The sequence below is a fragment of the Wickerhamomyces anomalus genome, assembly GCF_001661255.1.
Source record: "Wickerhamomyces anomalus NRRL Y-366-8 unplaced genomic scaffold WICANscaffold_4, whole genome shotgun sequence".
In the NCBI taxonomy this organism is placed as follows: Eukaryota; Fungi; Ascomycota; class Saccharomycetes; order Phaffomycetales; family Wickerhamomycetaceae; genus Hansenula; species Hansenula anomala.
This window is the reverse complement of record NW_017567113.1, coordinates 1,140,001-1,159,760: the sequence shown is the minus strand read 5'-3', so window position 1 is coordinate 1,159,760 and position 19,760 is coordinate 1,140,001. Positions and strand designations below refer to the sequence as shown.

Here is a 19,760-nt window from a genome sequence, read left to right as displayed (position 1 = left end):
TTCATGTGATCTTGAAACATGATTAAATAAACTTTCAAATTATATTTCCAAACAACATAACTTTATTGAATCATCAACAAACAGTCATATCGAGGTGAAACAGTCGTTAATTACATCTATACACGTCAAATTCAAAGTTCTACGTCGTCAGGATTATTTCCTCCTTGCAGTGACACTAAAAACGATTTACAGGAACACGCGAAACACGTCAAATTTTTTTTAATAACTTTTGAAAACTCAATTAACGAATCCAATAATCGACCCTTGAAGGTTAACGGACCACGGTGACCATAATAATCACTAACATCAAGGGATGCTGTGCATATCTTGGTTGAATTTACACCTTCAACATGCCAAACTTCGAAGCTTGACCTCATCTCACCTCGAAACCTATATCTCAAACAAAACATACTCATATCATTAATTGCTATATGCCAAAATACTTTTCAATCCAAATGTAAATTGAATTCATCTGTGTTTTTCTTTTTCATACTGTCAAACATTCTACCCAATTTGAATCTTCTAATGAAAACTAATTCAACAAACCAACCAGGAAACCATCTAATAAGGAATGGAACCATTGTGGAATAAGTTCCTCTATAGATATCAATAGGATCTCTTGAGCTTTGAATATTTTTAACAATAGACTTAGCATAAACTGAAGCTTCCATTGGAGTGTTTTCCTTTGCCAATCGTTGTCTCATTTCAAAACTTTCAGCACCTTCTGGTGTATTGTATAATGAATTTTCTGGAATCTTTCTAGTATCTGCAATATTTGTATTAACACCACCAGTGATAACATTGATAACACGAACTCCTAATGGTTTCATTTCTAAATGTAACACTCTAGCATATTGGTGAATAGCACCTTTAGTTGCCGAATAAACTGAACCAAATGGGAATTGTGCAATACCAGCCAATGAACCTGTGAATAAAATAGTACCCTTTGCCTTGATAACAAATGGCGATAGCTCTCTTGTTAATCTAATACAAGCAAACACATTGACTTGGAAAACTTGTTCAACTTGATCATCAGTAACATCAATTGCTGGTAATGTACACGATTGACCTGCATTATTATAAAGGATATCCAATTTACCATCTTCTAAAGTTTCCAACAAGTATTTTTTAAACAATTGAACACTTTCTTGTGATGTGACGTCCAATGATTTTGGAATAACACCATATTGTTTCAATGATTCCATTGGTTCAGTTCTTCTGGCAACTGCAAACACCTTATATCCTTTCAAAGCCAATTCTTTGGAGACTGCATAGCCAATACCTGAGGAAGCACCTGTGACTAAAGCGGTTTTTTGACGGGTCATTATGAGTTAATTGAATAGAATATGATAATATCTATGAGGATGGATGGTTAAACTGAAGGGATTGGGTTCCTAAAGTACTGTGCTTTTCGATTTTTTTTTTGAGCGCGAATCAGCAATTATCAGCTACAATTACAAATTTCAAAGAAGCATAAAATGTATCACTTTTTATTCCTGTTTGCGTACTGAATATAAATAATGAAAAGCTGTATAAAGTGAAAAATGATAATTCTTTTGATTTCATAAAACAATAGACGTGATATTAGATAAAGTCAAATAATAATAAGCAATTAAAAAAAATGTGTAAATAAAATAAAGATTTCCAAACTAGTTCAATTGGGCTTAAGCACCGAAAGCATCTTCCAAGAAAGCGTTTTCTTCAGCAATATGCATGCTCTTAGTACCAGCAGCAACAGAAGCTGATGGATCTCTACCAGCATAACGGACAATCTTATCGTTATGAATGGTTTCTTTCAAAACAGTTTGTAATCTTGGTTGAGCATATGACCAACCACCCATATTCAAAGGTTCTTCTTGACACCAAACGATATCTTCAACATTTGGGAAAGAGTTCAATGCATCACGAACTTGAGCAAATGGGAATGGATGTAATTGTTCAATTCTAATAAATGCAGTAGATTTATCTTCTAAAGTTTCACGTTTTTTAGTTAATGCAGTAAAGACTTGACCGACTGATAAAATAACACGTTTAATTTCTTCTTTAGTACCAATCTTGTTACCAATTTCAGCATCTTCAATAATCCATTGGAAATGAGAGTCCTTACTGAAATCATCTAATGGAGATCTGGCTAATGGATGACGTAACAATTGTTTTGAGAAGAATAAAGCTAATGGTTTTCTGAATTGACGATGCATTTGTCTTCTGTATAAATGGAATAAGTTGGCTGGTGTAGTTGGGTAAGCAACTTGGAAGTTACAATCTTGATGTTGACGGTTCAATTTTTCTTCTGATGGGAAATATCTTGGGTCTTCATTAGTTAATTGTAAATATCTTTCAATTCTACCTGAAGAATGTTCTGGACCTTGACCATCATAACCATGTGGTAAAGTTAAAACTAAACCAGATCTTTGTTTCCACTTAGATTCACCAGCAGCAATGAATTGATCAATAATAACTTGTGCAGTGTTGGCAAAATCACCAAATTGAGCTTCCCATTGAACGAAAGCATCTGGGGAAGTTAAAGAATAACCATATTCGAAACCCATTACACCATATTCTGATAAAGAAGAGTTGGAAATGATGAAATCAGCTTGGTTTTCACTCACATGTTTCAATGGAGTGTATGTGTTTTCTGATTTTTGATCATGTAAAACAGCATGACGTTGTGAGAAAGTACCTCTTTCAACATCTTGACCTGAAACTCTAACGTGGTAACCTTCATTAACCAAAGAACCATAAGCTAAAGCTTCACCAGTAGCCCAATCGATACCTTCACCAGATTCAACAGCCTTCTTACGTTGTCCCAAAATTCTCTTCAAGTTTCTATGAACTTCGAATGCTTCTGGCCAGCTTGAAATAACTTCACCAATATGTTTTAAAGTGTTTTCTTCAACAGCAGTTGGTAAATGTGGTAAAATTTCAGTAGCTAATTCTTTTGGTGATTTAAAACCTTCCCATGGAGTAGTTAACCATTCTCTTGAAGTTGGTTTATATTCCTTAGCTTTGGTGAAAGATTCCTCCAAAATATTCCAAACCCATTGTTTATGTTCATCAATATCTTCTTTAGTGAATGAGCCTTCATCAATCAACTTCTTGGTATAAACATCAATAACCGATTTCTTTTCAGCAATCTTTTGGTACATCAATGGTTGGGTGAAAGAAGGTTGATCAGTTTCATTATGACCATGTTTTCTGTAACCAACAACATCAATGATAACATCAGTGTGGAAGGTAGCTCTCCATTCAGCAGCTAAGTTGAAAATGAAGGTAAGACCTTCAACATCATCTGCATTGACATGGAAGATTGGGGCATTGATAGCTTTGGCAATATCTGATGGGTATGGAGTTGATCTAGCAAATCTTGGATCAGTGGTGAAACCAATTTGGTTATTCACGATAACATGGACAGTACCACCAGTAGCGTAAGCTGGTAATGCAGTGAAACCGATAGTTTCATAAACAACACCTTGAGCAGCAAAAGCGGCATCACCATGGAATAAAACACCAATGGCTTTATCAAATGTACCGACATCATTCTTGTAATGTTGAATAGCTCTGGTTCTACCCAAGACAACTGGATCTTCGGCTTCTAAATGTGATGGATTAGCAACTAAAGATAAATTAACACGTTTACCTGAAGTGGTTGGTCTTTGATAGTTCATACCCAAGTGGTATTTGACATCACCAGAACCTTCATCAACTTCGACTGAACCAGTGAATTCAGAAAAGATTGATTCATTTGGTTTTCTAACAACGTTTGACAACATGTTTAATCTACCACGATGTGGCATACCAATGACAACATCTTCAACACCTAACTCAACAGCACGATCAATTAAAGACTTAACACCTGGAACAACTGCTTCAGCACCTTCTAAACCAAATCTTTTATCATTTGGGAATTTTGTGGATAAGAAAGTTTCGAAAGAAGTAGCCCAGACTAAACGATCCAAAATTTGTCTCTTTTGATCAACAGTATATTTGTAAGGTTGTGGAATCTCGATTCTTTCTCTCAACCAGTCACATTTTTCTCTTGATGGGATATGAATGTATTCAATACCAATTGTAGAACAGTATAATCTTTCACAGGTATCAATAACTTCTTTCAAAGTTAAAGAGGTTCTACCATCTTTAGCAAATCTTGGTAAAATACCTGGACCTAAAGTAATTGGTCTACTGAAATCAGCATCAGTGAAACCGTAATGTTCTAAAGTTAATTCCTTTGGAGTTGGAACAGATTTATCATCAGCAAACGATATACCTAGAGGGTCAATGTGAGCTTTTTGGTGACCTCTGACTTGATATGCTCTAACTAATAATTGAACTTTCAAATGAAGTAAAACATCATCATTGACATTAGCACCACTACTTGGGATGTGAGTAGCAACACCACCAGCTGGGGTTGGAACTAAAGTTGGAGGAGCACTAAAAGCTTGAGCTGGAGGAACATTACCATCCAAATTTTTGAAGTAAGCATTCCATGAGACATGAACTGAGGATGGATCTTTTTTCCAAGCATCATACATTTCATCAATATAAGTGGCATTTTGAGTTTGTAAAAAGCTGTCGGTTCCAGTTGCTAATGAACGACGAGCGATGAGGTTTGATGATCTTAGTTGATTGATCAATCTAGCACGAGGCAAGTTTGACCCACCACGATAACGTAAGGTCTTAAGCATCTTGGAGAAAATAATATTATTGAAACTCTTTGAATTGACTGGCCGCTGTGAAATATTTTGAATCAACGACTATAGTGATAATAGGATCTTTCTTCTCTTTGAAAAGGGAGATTCAATATACTGGGGGAAAAACACAAGGAGCAACAAAAGCTAATGAGTAAAAAAAACACAGATTCTAGGCAATTGGGGTTATATGAACATCCAAATTATAGAGATTTGTGGATCAGTTTTTTCTATCAAAAGATTGAGTATGGTAAGTATTTGAACTTGAATTTGGGATTGTTTTTGTTGAAGGAACAAATTTTGTTTTTAAATGATTTTAATTCTGACTTTTGGCGAAGATGAAAATTGACTTTCAAGGCCTAGGCTCGGACCTACACTTGAAAACTGCAAGGGCTGGGCTGAGACTCCCTACATAAGAGAAGGACTCAGACCGCAAGAATAAACCACAAAGTGGCAAAATAGTGGCGAAATTTTGGCTATTTTTCATTGTTTTTTTTAACTAAAATTGAGTATTAATATTTTGAATACTCTTTCTAGCTCATCATTGGAAATCCTCTTGTTTGTAGCTGTTTTTAATGTTTCGTGAGTCACTTGGATGGATCCTAGGAAAGCTCGCTTAGGACTACGTGGTTGTTGGTCCCAGGGCATCCATCGCTGCTGCCAAATCTGGTGCAAAACCTGGAGTACTACTGGCCAACGTATCAGTAGGGTGCTTTGGCACTCAGAAGCGACTACACTGGAAGGCCAATCAATACCCAGAAATCAATATCCTCGAAAATAATTTCCAATTCACTTTCTTTCATACATTCACAATAGAATTTGATATAACTTTCACCAGCCATAACCCAATCACAGCGTATGTAAATTTTATTACGTGTGTATTCCTTGTCGGCTCCTTGCCTGCCAGAGACTGAGACCCAACCCGGGCAACTGGCCCATCGAGCCAGACCCCAAATTTAGTAAAGGCAGACCCACATTTCGGGGCCGGGCCTGCCTAAATAAGACTTTCTTCGGGACTCAGATCCGATGGTGTTTTGATTTCAATTTGTGACATATAAACCTACAATTACAGAAGAGTACAAAACACAACAATTGAGTATATTTATGCTAATCTATCTAAATTCATAGAACTCATTATGACCATGAGTAAGAACTGGTGCCCTTTCACTACCGACAATTCTTTCCAAGGCCAAGGCATCCCATTTGGAGTACAATACTCTCACATTTGAAATGTTAAAATCAGCAATTCCATCATAAACTGATCTACCAATTGATGAAACCAACTCTGTGTAGAAAATTGGATTATTTGGAACACCATACATGAAAATATTCTTCACACCTTTTAGATCAAATCTTCTATAATGGTGTAATCTTTCAGTGTAAAGCAGAATTTTCCGTCTACCTTGTTGAAATAATGCTCTGGCTTTTGTCAAATCCTTTTGTTCAGAATACTCATTTGCATCAATAAACAATAATGAAGTCTTTTGGTGTAAATAGTTTTTCACTCTAACAAAATCATGGTATGAAGGAATGTAAATCAATAAACCATCTTCATAAGATGTTGACTTAGACAAAGATGGAACAATAACACTCTTGAAATGATTAAATCTTGCATCCGGTTCATCTAATGGAGTTGAGCTTTCAAATCTGTTGAATATTTGCCTTATTTTTAATCCAACTTTGAACATTGCACTTTCTTCATTTTTGACATTTTTTCTAAATCTATATTTCCCAAAAATATTTTCTGACTTTGATAACAAATTGTTGATGTTTGGTGTATTATATTCTGTGAATACCAATGTTTGTCTAAATAAATGTGCTTGATCATTGATACTCCACATTCTAACTCTACCAAAATCTGTATCATGCATTGCCGTTGGAATTTGGTTTGTATGCTTCAAAACTGTCAACATGTGGTCCCAATTTTGCAACTCAATAGCATTTGCATTATCAACAATCAACACTTCTATAGAACTTAGAAAATCAGTTTGTCTTTTCTTCTTGTCAGGATTTGTTAAAATTCTTTGTAACCCAATAGGTGACGCAAATATAATATCTGATTGATAAAATGATGAATAAAGCTTTAATGATTTTCTTGTAAATTTGATACCTAAACAGAAATGATCATTTGTATTACCTTCGAACAAATCCTGAAAGTCATCTGGTTTATTATCTGGTGGTGTGGAGTCTTCATAAAATTGAGCTTTGAATTTTTTCAAATTTTCAATTTGTTCAGCACCTGCAACTTTTATCATTTCTTCAACAACTTTATAACAATGGTTTTTTGTTGGTAATAATATCAAAACTTTAGGTCTTGTGAAACCTTGATCTCTGAATTCTTTTTCGTCTTCTGGCTTTAATTTACCATTTGCAATGTTCTCATTTTGTGTTGCAATTTTACTATTATTCTTCACAATACGATCTCTTGTCTTGAAGACATGGTTTAGACAATGCAATGTGTACAGCTTTCTGTAATCTTCTTGTTTCTTGAAATCTGCATATGGTAACAAGACATCTTTGTAAGAAAACATAGGGTCTAAGATCAGCTCAGCAATTTCATTATTTGTGACACTTTCATCATTTTTTTCTTTGAAAGGTTCCAAAATTCTTGACTTGATGTTATACTTGTCTAAATTATGATCCTCTGAAATTTCAGCGTACTTGGAGGATGACCCGACAGGTGGTAAGGAAACAATGCATGAGTAAGATTCTGAACTTTTCTTTGAATTCTTCCAGCGTTTTGTTTCTTTGAAAGCAGTAGTACATTCATCCAGGTATTTTTCTGAAGTTGATGCAAAATGTGAATCAAATGGATCAGTTGAGTTTTCATCATCTGAATCCTCTTCTTCGTATTCTTCCTCTGACTCTTCAGAATCCAGTGTTTCTTCATTTACAACACCTGTAACATGATCCTCACCTGACTCTTCTTCCTCTTCTTCTTCATCATCTTCATCATCATCTTTGTCTTCTTCGCTTTGGTTTTCATGAACTTCATCTTCATCCTCACTCTCTTCTTCGACGTCTTGTTCGGCACTCAACAGCGTCAACAAAGCATCATAGGCTTTACCTTTATCATCATTATCATTCCCATCAGCTTCCACATCACTTGCTTGAGTGTCATTTTGAGAGTCTTCTTGTTCCAGTTGTTCTTGTTCTTCAAGCTTTGGATTTCTCTTTGATGTTCTGGTCACATTTCTATACTCTTGTCTCCCTCTGTTTGTCTTTGCCTTCTTTACTGGAGCTGAGCCATGATCTTCTTGATCTCCTCTTCTTCTGACTTTCCTAGTTTCACTTGATCCCATCTTGACTGAACTGTGAGTCGTAGATGCTTTTTAACAATAATGGCTCTATTATTTTACAAGCGTTTAAATTTTTTTTATTTTAATGAAAATCTCATCGGTTCACGCAGCACTTATTTGGCAGATTCACGGGTATATTGTGTTTCTATTAAGCTACAAATTATACAACTAAATTAAGTGTAAAAACACTCATCTATTAATTTATTATTATGTTCAAGGAGTATCAAATGGTCCAAGTATTGAAATTATTGTTTTGTGATGTGAAAAAAAAAATAAGAGGGTATATCCTTATAAATATTATTAAATGCATTCATGTTCCGACACATGACTTTGATGGTTTCAGCAGCTGAAGGGGCTAGATTCCCTTTATCAAATGTGATAGACAGCTTATGATAAAACGAAAGCATATTTGGATTTGCCTCTAATCTTTTTACCAAATCTGAAAAACAAGAATGGAACAGGAATCAAAACAAACCCGACACAAGCTAATAACAAACCAGCCCAGTTTGTACCCATGTTATGGAACATTGCAACAGAAAACAATGGGAAAGCACATGCAAATGCAGCTCTTAAAAATGCATTAGCGGCCATAGCAGAAGCAGCAAAGATCAAATAAGAATCAATGATATAGTTGATTGATGAATTGAAAATTGTAATCAAACCAAAACCAGTGAAAACACCTGAAGCAGTTGGTGCCATCCAATGAACTTTGTTATGATAATTACCAGTCCATGTTAACCAAAAGATACCAACTGGGAATAAGATAGCACCTGCAAACATTGGGTACAATCTAGCTTCTGGGACTGGTTTACCACCGTTTGCGTTCATAGCTTTGATATAACGTCCTTCCATAGCATAACAATAACAACCACCGAAAACCATACCTAATGCAACACCAAGATATGGTAATTCTGCAACACCACCTTTCATTTTGTAACCTTCAGCAAAAATGATAGGATAAGCAGATAACAACAAGTATAAGATACCATAGATGAAAGCATTATAGATGGTAATTAAGAAAATGATTGGTTCAGTAAACAACATAAAAATTGGTCTTGTTAAATTCTTTTCCACAATATCTTTGAAAGATAAAGAGAATTCATCATGAGGAGCATGGATCAACCAATTACCAGTTCTTTGTTTTAATTCTCTAGCTTTGTTGACCAAAATGATTGGATGATGAGTTTCTTCATAGAAAAATGTAATTAAAACAACACCAGCAGCACCCATGATACCAGTAACATATTCAGTCCATCTCCAACCCAAATAACTGTAAACGATAAAAGAACCAGCAACTGGAGCAATAATAGGTAGACAGAAAACAGTCATTGAAAAAATGGTGATAGCTTTACCTCTTGAATTAGCATTGAACAAATCAGCAAATGAAGCAGGAACAACAACTAAAGGAGCTGCACCAATAGTACCACCGAAAAATCTACAAATCAATATTGTTTGTAAATTTTCAGCAGTGGCAATGGCAAATTGGAATAATGTAAACCCAAGACAACTTAAAATCAAAATCATTCTTCTACCGTACAATTCTGATAATGGGGCCCAAATAACAGGACCAGTAGCAAAACCCAAAACATATAAAGAAGTACCTAATGTTGAGACAACATTACCAACATGATATTGTCTAGCGACAACTATGGTAGCTGCTGAGAAAATTGAAGAACCCCAAGCAATACAACCAGTATTAAAACCAATGATTGCACAAGTGATTAATTTTTTCATCACTGGCCAATTATGAGGATGTAATGGATCGTCAGCTCCGTTATATGACACTGTGTATGGTTCTTTGTCTGGATAATCTGTAGGTATCACTTTGTTAAGACCCATTGGAGGCAATGGTGAAGTATCTTTTAATGCATCTTGTTCCACACTGTCAGCATTTGTTAAAGCTCTTGATAAATCTCTGCTGACTTCAGATCTTGATTCAACCCTTGACATCTCATCGCCAAAGTCTTCATCTTTTTGGGCAGCTTCAACATCATAGGCATTTATATCTTGTGGAGAGTCAGCTTCTGAGCTTGACCCACTTGTGGAACTGCTACTGGAGGATGTTGTCTTTTGGCCATTAGCAGTTGAAGGAGCAGTTTGTTCATTGAAAGTTGAGTCACCAGAGTGCTCTTGCACTGGTTCTTGATTGTTGGCGACGGTTTCTTCCTTTACACTTCCAACCATGTTGAATTTGTGATTTGATGGTGATTATTAGGAGGATGGGGCTGAATAGGGAGTATGCTGGAAAAATTAATGGTGGATTGTGTCCTGTTTATATGCTTCCTGCAGAATCGAGAAGAAAAAAAAATTAAGCTTTCACTTTTCTATTTCGAGGAATTTCTGAAGATCGTTAGTTGGAGTTTACGCACGGGACACGATTCTGCACTAAACCCGACAGCACAGATAGGCTGGGAATTGGCAGTGAAAGAAGGTAAGAGTGGACTATAAAGAGTTCGAAATTGAAAACGGTTATGATTTTCCTGAGTTTATCATGTTTATTACAAGTAGAAGCTGCTTTTTAGAATGTTTCAAGTCCATTATCCATCGAAATCCCTGTTCACGGTGGACGCTGGGAATCCCAGGCCTTCGCGGACATAATGGATTTTACGTTTGGTTAGTGTTTGGATTCTTCCCAAAATGGACGTACCCGATATCTTCGGCAAACCGTTGGGCAGAGCAGAGCTTGACAAGTTGTTGGAACGAATGGTTGAAGTGGCTGAGAAGCTTTTCATATTGATGTCTATAGGCTCATGGTTGGCACCTTGTGTTCCTATGAGAGCTCCATGAAGATGTGTCGTATGTAATTCCTTGAGGTTGAGCTGGCTTAACACGGGATTGATGATAAGATGGCCATGGCCAGAAGTTAGTCACCATTAATTGACTCATCACTGTACTTTGTAGCTTTGAAATTCAAATCTTGAAGAAGATGTCAAGCTTTGTCATACTTCTTCTATTCTGTTCAAGTGCGATTTGCTCTTTTGTCAGGTCCTGTATGATGGGAATCTGTTAGTGATTGTGCGTGGTGCACCATTTCTTATACACTAGAATAGGCTTCCCGAGCCCTGGGCCCTGCGCATTAATATTCAATTGAAGTAAACATGGGATTGCATAAGTACTATAGAGCTATAAACAGCCTCATCAAAGTTACCAGCTTCGACTGTAGGACTTTCTCTAAAGCGCACTACCAGCTTGAATAAAGGTAGCTTGACGGAAATCGTTTGAATTTCATTCTTATCCAAAGTGGATCTAAGCTGAAGCTTAAAGCTTTACCTCATGAGTACTTTACTAGCTTCTCATGAATCACTTATGTTTGAAATGCTGTGATCTAGCTAATACTAGCTGTCGCTTCACCGGTAGACGATCGATTAATGAAACTAATATAGCAGCTCATGATGAACAGTAGATTTCAAGATCTAACCAGCATCATGATCAGGTTTACAGTTTATATTGATCACCTCGAATACCAAGCACTCTAAGTTTTTGCAAGAACTCATCAAAAGCGATCTCATTCATTTTAGCAGCATCTTATCCAGGTTTCATTAGAGCCACACGGTAAGTTAAAAAACTGCATTTTGGATTGGCTTCGTTTTTGCGCAAAAGTAAACAAGACCATTACTAGACTTAGTAATGCATATTGGCACAACATCCAAATATAGTAAGATGATGCCATTTAGGGCTGTTTACATTTTTTTTTCGCAATTTTTGTGTAAATAAACCACTTTCATTCACTTCAAAGTAGTCAAATGATCATAAAACAAGAGAAAAACGAAAAATAAAATAGTTCTAGTAGTTAATGATATGCACATCTAGGATATGGTGAAGTTTTTGTACTACGCTCAGCTTTGTGTAAACAGCTAGGCTGGTGGAAAGAGGAATAAAGCTTCAAAAATACATAAAAAAACATCAAGGCAGTCGGTAGGGCCAGCGAAGTCAAATCTCTTCGACGAAGCCAAATGGCTTCGGTGATTGAACTTTCGGCTTCGCAGTTCCGGTCATTTTTTCGCAAAAAAAAAAGAAACGAAGCTATTTCACGAAGCCAAAATGCAGTTTTTTAACTTACCGTGTGGCTCTATTTCGTTTATGTGTCAAATTTTCACCTGTCGGTTAGCGTCGTCACAAGTCAAACACTTCTCGTACGAGAGGCCTCTGCTTAATTCCGTGAGTGTTTCTTTTGTCAGCGCAAGACCTTCGGCCAGCGGAACGTAACGTTCCCGATAACAGCTTACGTTCCCAATTCGGAATCTCAAATAATTTCAAAACTTCGCGACTTCTGTTTTCGGTTGAGTTCCCAATGCGGAAACCAAAATCAAAATTCTTGTTGTTTGTCTCATTCTTTAAAAAAAAAAGCTTCAACTGAAATCATAACTGAAATTCTAGTCAGGAAGTTGGAACACTGTTATTTTTTCGTTGTTACATCTCCAAAATTAAATTAATCGCTTGATTTTATCCTACATTTCAATATATTTCAAAGCTCCATATTCATTACCATCACATCATTTGAATAAGGGTGGACGTGGTGATATTTCAAAAAGTTTAAAGGTGGTTCCATATTTTAGAGGAAAACAAAAACATCATCAAACGACCAACTAATTTGTACACATCAACAAAATTTCAATCAAGCTTTTGATGAGTATATTCAATAGCAATATCATATAATATAAAAGAGTCCAAAATGACAACGTCAACGTTTCATAATATCAAGTCAACACTTCGTGCTGCATTAACCACGTTTTATATGGTTTTAATCATCTTGACAATTCCAATATCATTTCAAATTGGTGGAGTTTTTTGTGGTTTAGCATTCACAGTGACATTATTCAATATATATTGGGTATTAACAACCCTAAGTGTTTTGTTCAAAAGAAATATCATACTACAGGTTCTTTATTATTTTCAACATTTATTAATACCAAGTTTATTGACATTATTTTTATCAGTTTTCAATAATAACAATATTGATTTATTGAAAAATGACAATTTGATATATTATAAGTTTGTTTTAAAACCATGGAGGTTTTTCATCATAAATTCCACACCACTATTTACATTATTGGAAGGTTTATGTACAATATTGGCAATTCAATCAATTGGACAAACTTTTGAATGGTTGAAATATAATAAAAGTGAAAGTTGGGTTATCATGAGCTTATTAAGTTCAGGTGGTATTATTACAACTTCATTATATTTCCTTTACAGAATATATTCATTTCCAATTGAAATTTCTATATTATCAGCTTCATTAATTGGTGCAATTTTAACTTTTTGTTCAGGTTTAGGATTATATGGGATCATTTCTAAAAAAGGATCCACAATTGAATCAAGTTTATTATTTGGTTATATTGTTAGATGTATTTATGAAACATTCCCAGAGTTGTCAAATTTAGCATCAAATGAAATTGGATTTTTAATATCAAGTGCAGCAAATCAATTGAAAAATGAAATCAAACATTTACCATTAATTGTTAATAATGATTCATTAACTCATTTATTTTCATTCTTAACATTGAATGTTCCAAATTCTTTCCAAACTATTATTGAATTTTTAATTGCAACATCAAAGACAATTACACCATCAATTTTGATAAACTTGGCATATAGAATTGCAGTTTTCTATTCAGCTACAAGAATAATACCAGCGTTAAAGAATCCAGTTCCATCAACCAAGAGTATGAGATTGATTTATCTATTCAGTCCATGTATTATAATTGCAGTTTATACACATTTGATGATGCAGTATTCTAATGAATTGGATGAAGAATTATGCATATGGGGATGGTGGATAGACCAAGCTAAAAACAGTGGAGGAGATCAAGTTCAAATCATAGTACATCCATGGCAATTTTGGAACTGGATCAATATGTTTAGTACGTTATGTGTTTATGCTTTTGAGATATTTGGAGAACAAAGTGAAGAGGATCATTGGAAGGTGGAATAAAGAGAGAGAGGTATAAAGATCAAGAGATGGATAAAATTACATGAGCTTAGTTATCAATGCCTTCTATTATTATACATGGGTCCTTGAATCTAGAGATAACAATAGGGGTGGTGTCTGGATGGCTGCATGGCAATTTGGACAGGGCCACATTACCCTGAGCGATGAGGATGATGCAATAATTCAGGAATCCCTCAGTGAATAGAACCCAGGTCATTGGCTTTATGAGAGTTGTATCGGTGCTGTATAAGAGGGTATTCAGGCTCAATTAATACCGTAATAATAGCTGCATCCATAACGAATAACGAGTGTAGACGCGTGATAATGACCCAAGTCACCTGACCCCGGTACGCGCCGCACAGCCAATCTAATCAGTCGAGCCCAGTCTAAAAAACGTCCATCGATCAACAAACTTCAACAATCGAATCAACGTCTTCAAGAGAAGTTTCAAGAAAGAAGAAGAAGAAGAAGAAGATAGTATAAGCCGTATACTATAATCACGCTCATTAGACCAGAAATATCCACCAGAGCATCCACTGCCCGGAAATTTCACCGCATCCCAGCTGCTCTCTCATCTGCCGATACTATCGTTGTCATCAGCATCCATCGACAACTGAAAAGTCATCCATTCAAACAACAGGCACAAGATCGAACACAACAAGATTCAACAATAACAACCAGGCGCTTTTAGCATCAATAGAGATTAAATCATCAAAGCTGAACACTATACACAAATCGCCCATCACAAAGCGCTGAGTTTCCCACAAGTTTCCCATTTTTATTTCACCTCATCTCATCGCATCGCATCCCCGGTCCAGCGATCAAGCCACCATTTTTGAAGGCAACAAACTCAACAACAGCAACAACAACGACAAAATGTCACAGATATCGTCGTCTCCAGGCGCAGACGTCAAACTAACTAGAGTGTTTTCAAGAACACCTTCCTCTTGGGACCCTCAAGATGACCTTCTGCTGCGTCATTTGAAAGAACAGCAAAAATTAGGTTGGAAAGAGATCGCGTCCCATTTTGCTCATAGAACTCCAAACGCGTGTCAGTTTAGATGGAGAAGATTAAGATCTGGTTCTTTGAAGAATAGTACAAATAGTCCTACACCGACAAGTGGTGCCAATACTCCAAACTCTAGTGGTGTTGCCGCTTCGAATTCAATTGCAGCTGTTTCATCAAATGAACAAGATTCTTCTTCAAATTCAGCTTCACCACCACCAGTTGCATCTTCAGGACAACATCTTGTCACCAAATTCTCATCAATACCAAATAAGAATAACTCATCCTCTCCCAAGTTGAAAGAAGCTAAAAAGACACAGCCTATTAACGTTCCGGTTTATAATCAATGGACTTTTCATTCCTCGAATTTATCATCTACAAATTTGACATCATCGAAAACAAGTTCAAATTTCAAAGATTCTCCAGATCCATTATCTTCAAGTTTAATCTCTTTACATTCAGATTCTGATGATATTGAAGATGATGATGAAGACAGTGATGATAAGATTAATACAAGTGCAGTGTTATTAGACTCAACAATCACAATAACGAAGGATAACTCACCAAGCAATTGGACAATGGAGGAAGATGAATTGTTAATAACAAGAAGAAGAAGAGCCCTAAGTTTTGCAGAGTTGAGTATATTATTACCAAGTCGAACAGAAGATGAGATTTGGTCAAGAATTGATCAATTAGATAAAAAAACCAAGACAAAGAGATCGAATTCTTCAAGATCTCATAGTCATCCTCATCCATTACATACACCATCTCATCAATCTCCAAAACCAAGCTCATTCACAAGATCATATTCTTCTTCATCACAAACTTCAATCTCATCAAATAATCCATTATTATCATCATCAACATCCAATTCAACTTCAAATTTCTTTTTAACTCAAGATTCAACAAGATCGAAATCATTCTCCTACATCACACCATATATCCAATCAACAGATCGTTACAACCTGAGAAAAAACTCAATAACGAATTCAATCCAAGAATCAAGTCGAACTAGATCAAATTCTTTCCTTCAACAACCACATCAACAATCCACAACGACTCGTTCTTCAATAATTTCAAATGAACGATCTTTGAAAAGGGATGATTCGGTATCAAGTACCGATTTAGATGAACATGATCAAGGACTTAAAATTGAACCAAAATTACCCCCGTTAGGCTCAATATTCAATGACTTATATACAAGATGATGAACAAATGACTATTTTTCACGATAAAATGTTATGACTAGGTTAGCTCTTTTTTATATATTTGTGCTATTACACATTGGCGTATTACTTTTTTTCCGAAGGCTCTACATGTAGTTTCATATGCAATTCATATATGTATTCATTTCAAATCTTCATAATATCATAAGTACTCACTAATTTAAACACCTTTATATTTATCAGCAGTTTCTTGAGCCTTTTGAGCAAACTTCTTTTCAGCATCTCTCTTCAATCCACCAGTTTGATTAGCAGCCTTATCTAAAACTTCTTCACCATCCTCTTTCAAATCTCTTGCAGTCTCTTTAGCTGCATTGACATTTTCATTACCCAAATGTTCTCTGGCTTTAGCTTCAACACCCTCTTGACCATCTTTTGCAAAAGCATCTTTAACATCCTTAGCAGTCTTCTTTACACCTTCTCTAACGTCATTGTATGAAGTATTTGCAGCATCTGTCTTCAAATCACCAGCTACGTTGGATTCATTATGGATCTTATCTTTAGCATTCTCTTTGACGGCTTCAGTGGCTTGTTGTGTTTTACCAATACCTTTTGCTGCAACTTCACCAATCTTGTGGTTCAAATCATCAAGTTTTTGTTTGGCATCATCCACTAATGAGTATGATGGTCTTGTTGTGGTGAAAGTACGAATAGTAGTTGCACGGGTGATTGGAGTTCTTAGGATTGTTCTTAACATCATTTTCTGTTCTTATTGTTATTTGATCTGATGAATGTCTAGTAGATACGATTGTTTGAAGAGACTTGGGGGCTCTATTTATATATTGTGTCAAGGAATCAAGGTTAAAGCAAATTGCTTATAGATGATTGCTATTAGCAAATTTTACTTTGACATGACACTACAAAATAGTTTTTAGCAACATGACAAAAGAAATGCACAAATTGAAATTTCTTAAAGATTCCATGCAGACTAGCATCATTTAAATCTTGTTTGGTAGTACTATCAGATCTGTAATTATCATGTTGGTTGATTGTGGAGTCTTAAAAACGTTGAAGATGCTAAATCATGACGAATCTGGGGTTGGGCTAAACGGGACTCGAGGAATATCAAGACCTGTAATCATAAGTTTGATACACACTAACAGCCTGGTGATTATTATGTTTCTTTCAGCTTCTTGCAATTGTCTTTATATCAATCTCTGTTGTGCAATTCTGTATACACCTTACTGCCATTTCTCGATGTGTCAAGAATAGTCTACTGTGATTTTTTCGCCTGATTATCATCAACATCGATAAACACTATCAAAAAAAGACAAGCAGTATTGATCTTAAACCTCATTCCTCGTTCATATAATGGTGTTTCACATAGCGAGAGGGATAAGACACAATTCTAATATTGCCACACAACACTTGTTTACGGCAAAATCAATTCCTAAAACAGCAACAACTCATCAGCTTTTACAAGACCTTGGTTTCATCTATCAACCTTCTGCAGGTTTAATACATTGGTTGCCATTAGGTTTAAAAGTCTTGAAAAATGTGGAGAATATAATAAGGAAGCGTATGGATGAGATTGGTGGTGAAGAGTTTAGCTTGAGTTCTATAAGTTCTAAAGAATTATGGGAGAAAACTGGAAGATGGTCAAATACCGAACTGTTTAAATTACAATTGAATTCTAAAAAGGATAAAGATTTTTGTTTAACACCTACTCATGAAGAAGAAATTACAGAAATTATCAAGAATGCAAATTTGAATTATAAGAATTTACCAGTTTTAACTTATCAAATTTCAAGAAAATATAGATTCGAGAAAAGACCAAGAGGTGGTTTGTTAAGAGGCCGAGAATTCTTGATGAAGGATGCATATTCATTTGATAAAGATTATGAAAGTGCGATGGAAATGTACAATAAAGTCAATGATGCATATTTTAAGATTTTCCAAGATTTGAAATTACCATTTGTTAGAGCACAAGCAGATTCTGGTGATATTGGTGGTTCTTTATCTCAAGAATGGCATTATGTTCACGAATCTGGTGAAGATTTATTATTCAAATGTGATCATTGTGGTGATGTCAGTAATGTCGAAAAGACGGTCTCAATCCCTGATGAAGATACTCCAGTCGCTAAATCTGCAAAGGTTGCTTATATATTGACAAAAGATCAAAATACTTTAGTTTGTGCATATTATCCTAGTGATAGAACATTTGCTCCAAATTTTTTGAAAGATCATGTTGAAGACCTAGACTTAACCACATTGAACACATCATTTGAAGAATTGATGAAAATTTTCATCAAAGATGAAGATGATTTAGTGCTAAACAAAAATTTCATTAGAGTTATGGATTCAAGAATTGATCATACTACAGACTTGCCAGATTTCCCAATAACAAAGTTTCAAAAAAATAATTTCTCAACATTAACAGATATCTCCATTGTTGAAGCTATTGAAAATGAATATTGTGATTCTTGTGAAACTGGTCAATTAAAATCAATGAATGCGATTGAGGTTGGTCACACTTTCTACCTTGGTAAACGTTATTCTGAACCAATGGGTGCAAAATTCACTAATGTGGATAATAAAATGACCACTTTCGAGATGGGTTGTTATGGAATTGGTGTTAGTAGAATTGTCGCTGCTATTGCTGAATTATCAAGAGATGAAGAAGGTTTTGTTTGGCCATCTAGTATTTCTCCTTATGATTTGAGTTTAGTTGAAGCTCCAAAATGTAATCAAGATCATGTGAATGAAGTTGTTGAAAACTTGAAAGATTTGAAAATCTCTTTTGATAAAAGACAATTGAATAAAGTTGGATTCGGTGCCAAGATGATTAATGCTAGGATGTTGGGTATTCCTATAATCCTTGTGATTGGTAAAAACTATCCAATCGTGGAGCTTGAAGTTCGTGGTAAACGTTGGAATGAATCAAAATCTAAATACAATTATCAAGAACTTTATGAACAAAATTCAAAAGACTGGGAATGGCAAATCATTGAAGATGGAAATTTTGAAAAACATTTAGTTCATAAGGATCATGTTGAGAAAGTTATAAAATCATTACTCAAAGATTTATGATAAAAAAAATACCCTACTATTGTACATAGTTTAACCAAAGAAAAAAAACAATAAAACCTGTTTTATAGAACCTAATATACACACCAATTACCAAATTAATTATTTTTGTTCATCGTTTCCTTCTTCTTTATGTCATTTGGTTTTCAAAACCTATGAAGTGAATTTACCAGTCAATTTTGCAATAACGTGTAATGCGATAACACTGAAAATGAAACCAACAGCTAAGAATAAAACAACTAAAGGATCAACTCTTAAACCTTGAGCTTCATCAGTGTATAATTTCAAAAGGTTGGCACTTGAACCACCATAACCAGCAGATCTTGTGGAGGTTGGTTGTTGAGATTGAGCATTGGCTTTTGCCTTAGCATTGTTACGACGTTTTAAATCAGTACGTTGACCACCTGGAGCTGGAGAAGACTTGTCATCAGTTTGTTAGTATTCTGTTATACTTGGAACAGTATCAATGCAATACTTACCATTGTCGAATATGGTTGAAGCTGTTGAATTCTTTTGATGTGCTCAACCAGAGTATTTCATCTTCTACGATTGAACACGTCTAATTTCGACGAGACTCAACTATTGAGA

At 35.3% G+C, this 19,760-nt stretch overlaps 8 protein-coding genes across 8 annotated transcripts; 3 read left to right on the top strand and 5 right to left on the bottom strand.

Annotated features, from left to right (window-relative positions):
• Positions 1-446: 446 nt before the first annotated feature.
• AYR1 (acylglycerone-phosphate reductase) lies at positions 447-1,325 on the bottom strand (the record flags this gene model as incomplete). The annotated part of the gene is made up of 1 exon (XM_019181878.1): positions 447-1,325. The coding sequence occupies one exon, from the start codon at positions 1,323-1,325 to the stop codon at positions 447-449; it is 879 nt and encodes a 292-aa protein (XP_019038267.1).
• Positions 1,326-1,368: 43 nt separating this feature from the next.
• On the bottom strand, positions 1,369-4,774 carry KGD1 (alpha-ketoglutarate dehydrogenase KGD1). Its single transcript, XM_019182760.1, has one exon. It carries the CDS (start codon positions 4,680-4,682, stop codon positions 1,665-1,667), a length of 3,018 nt encoding a protein of 1,005 aa, XP_019038266.1. The 5' UTR covers positions 4,683-4,774; the 3' UTR covers positions 1,369-1,664.
• A 1,023-nt stretch (positions 4,775-5,797) lies between these two features.
• Positions 5,798-7,987, bottom strand: UTP25 (rRNA-binding ribosome biosynthesis protein UTP25; the record flags this gene model as incomplete). Its single annotated transcript, XM_019185761.1, has 2 exons — positions 5,798-7,569; positions 7,603-7,987. 2 exons carry the CDS (start codon positions 7,985-7,987, stop codon positions 5,798-5,800), a joined length of 2,157 nt encoding a protein of 718 aa, XP_019038265.1.
• Positions 7,988-8,371: 384 nt separating this feature from the next.
• On the bottom strand, positions 8,372-9,934 carry WICANDRAFT_31580 (MFS transporter; the record flags this gene model as incomplete). The annotated part of the gene is made up of 1 exon (XM_019181850.1): positions 8,372-9,934. The coding sequence occupies one exon, from the start codon at positions 9,932-9,934 to the stop codon at positions 8,372-8,374; it is 1,563 nt and encodes a 520-aa protein (XP_019038264.1).
• Positions 9,935-12,692: 2,758 nt separating this feature from the next.
• ICE2 (Ice2p) lies at positions 12,693-13,919 on the top strand (the record flags this gene model as incomplete). The annotated part of the gene is made up of 1 exon (XM_019180683.2): positions 12,693-13,919. A coding segment is annotated over one exon (1,227 nt), but the record flags the coding sequence as incomplete, so codon positions are not given.
• An 873-nt stretch (positions 13,920-14,792) lies between these two features.
• On the top strand, positions 14,793-16,130 carry WICANDRAFT_63557 (SANT/Myb-like DNA-binding domain-containing protein; the record flags this gene model as incomplete). The annotated part of the gene is made up of 1 exon (XM_019183571.1): positions 14,793-16,130. The coding sequence occupies one exon, from the start codon at positions 14,793-14,795 to the stop codon at positions 16,128-16,130; it is 1,338 nt and encodes a 445-aa protein (XP_019038262.1).
• A 178-nt stretch (positions 16,131-16,308) lies between these two features.
• On the bottom strand, positions 16,309-16,845 carry WICANDRAFT_79588 (uncharacterized protein; the record flags this gene model as incomplete). The annotated part of the gene is made up of 1 exon (XM_019184918.1): positions 16,309-16,845. The coding sequence occupies one exon, from the start codon at positions 16,843-16,845 to the stop codon at positions 16,309-16,311; it is 537 nt and encodes a 178-aa protein (XP_019038261.1).
• Positions 16,846-17,217: 372 nt separating this feature from the next.
• On the top strand, positions 17,218-19,542 carry AIM10 (putative proline--tRNA ligase AIM10). The gene has a single exon (XM_019186435.1). It carries the CDS (start codon positions 17,457-17,459, stop codon positions 19,173-19,175), a length of 1,719 nt encoding a protein of 572 aa, XP_019038260.1. The 5' UTR covers positions 17,218-17,456; the 3' UTR covers positions 19,176-19,542.
• The last annotated feature ends 218 nt before the right edge of the window (positions 19,543-19,760 follow it).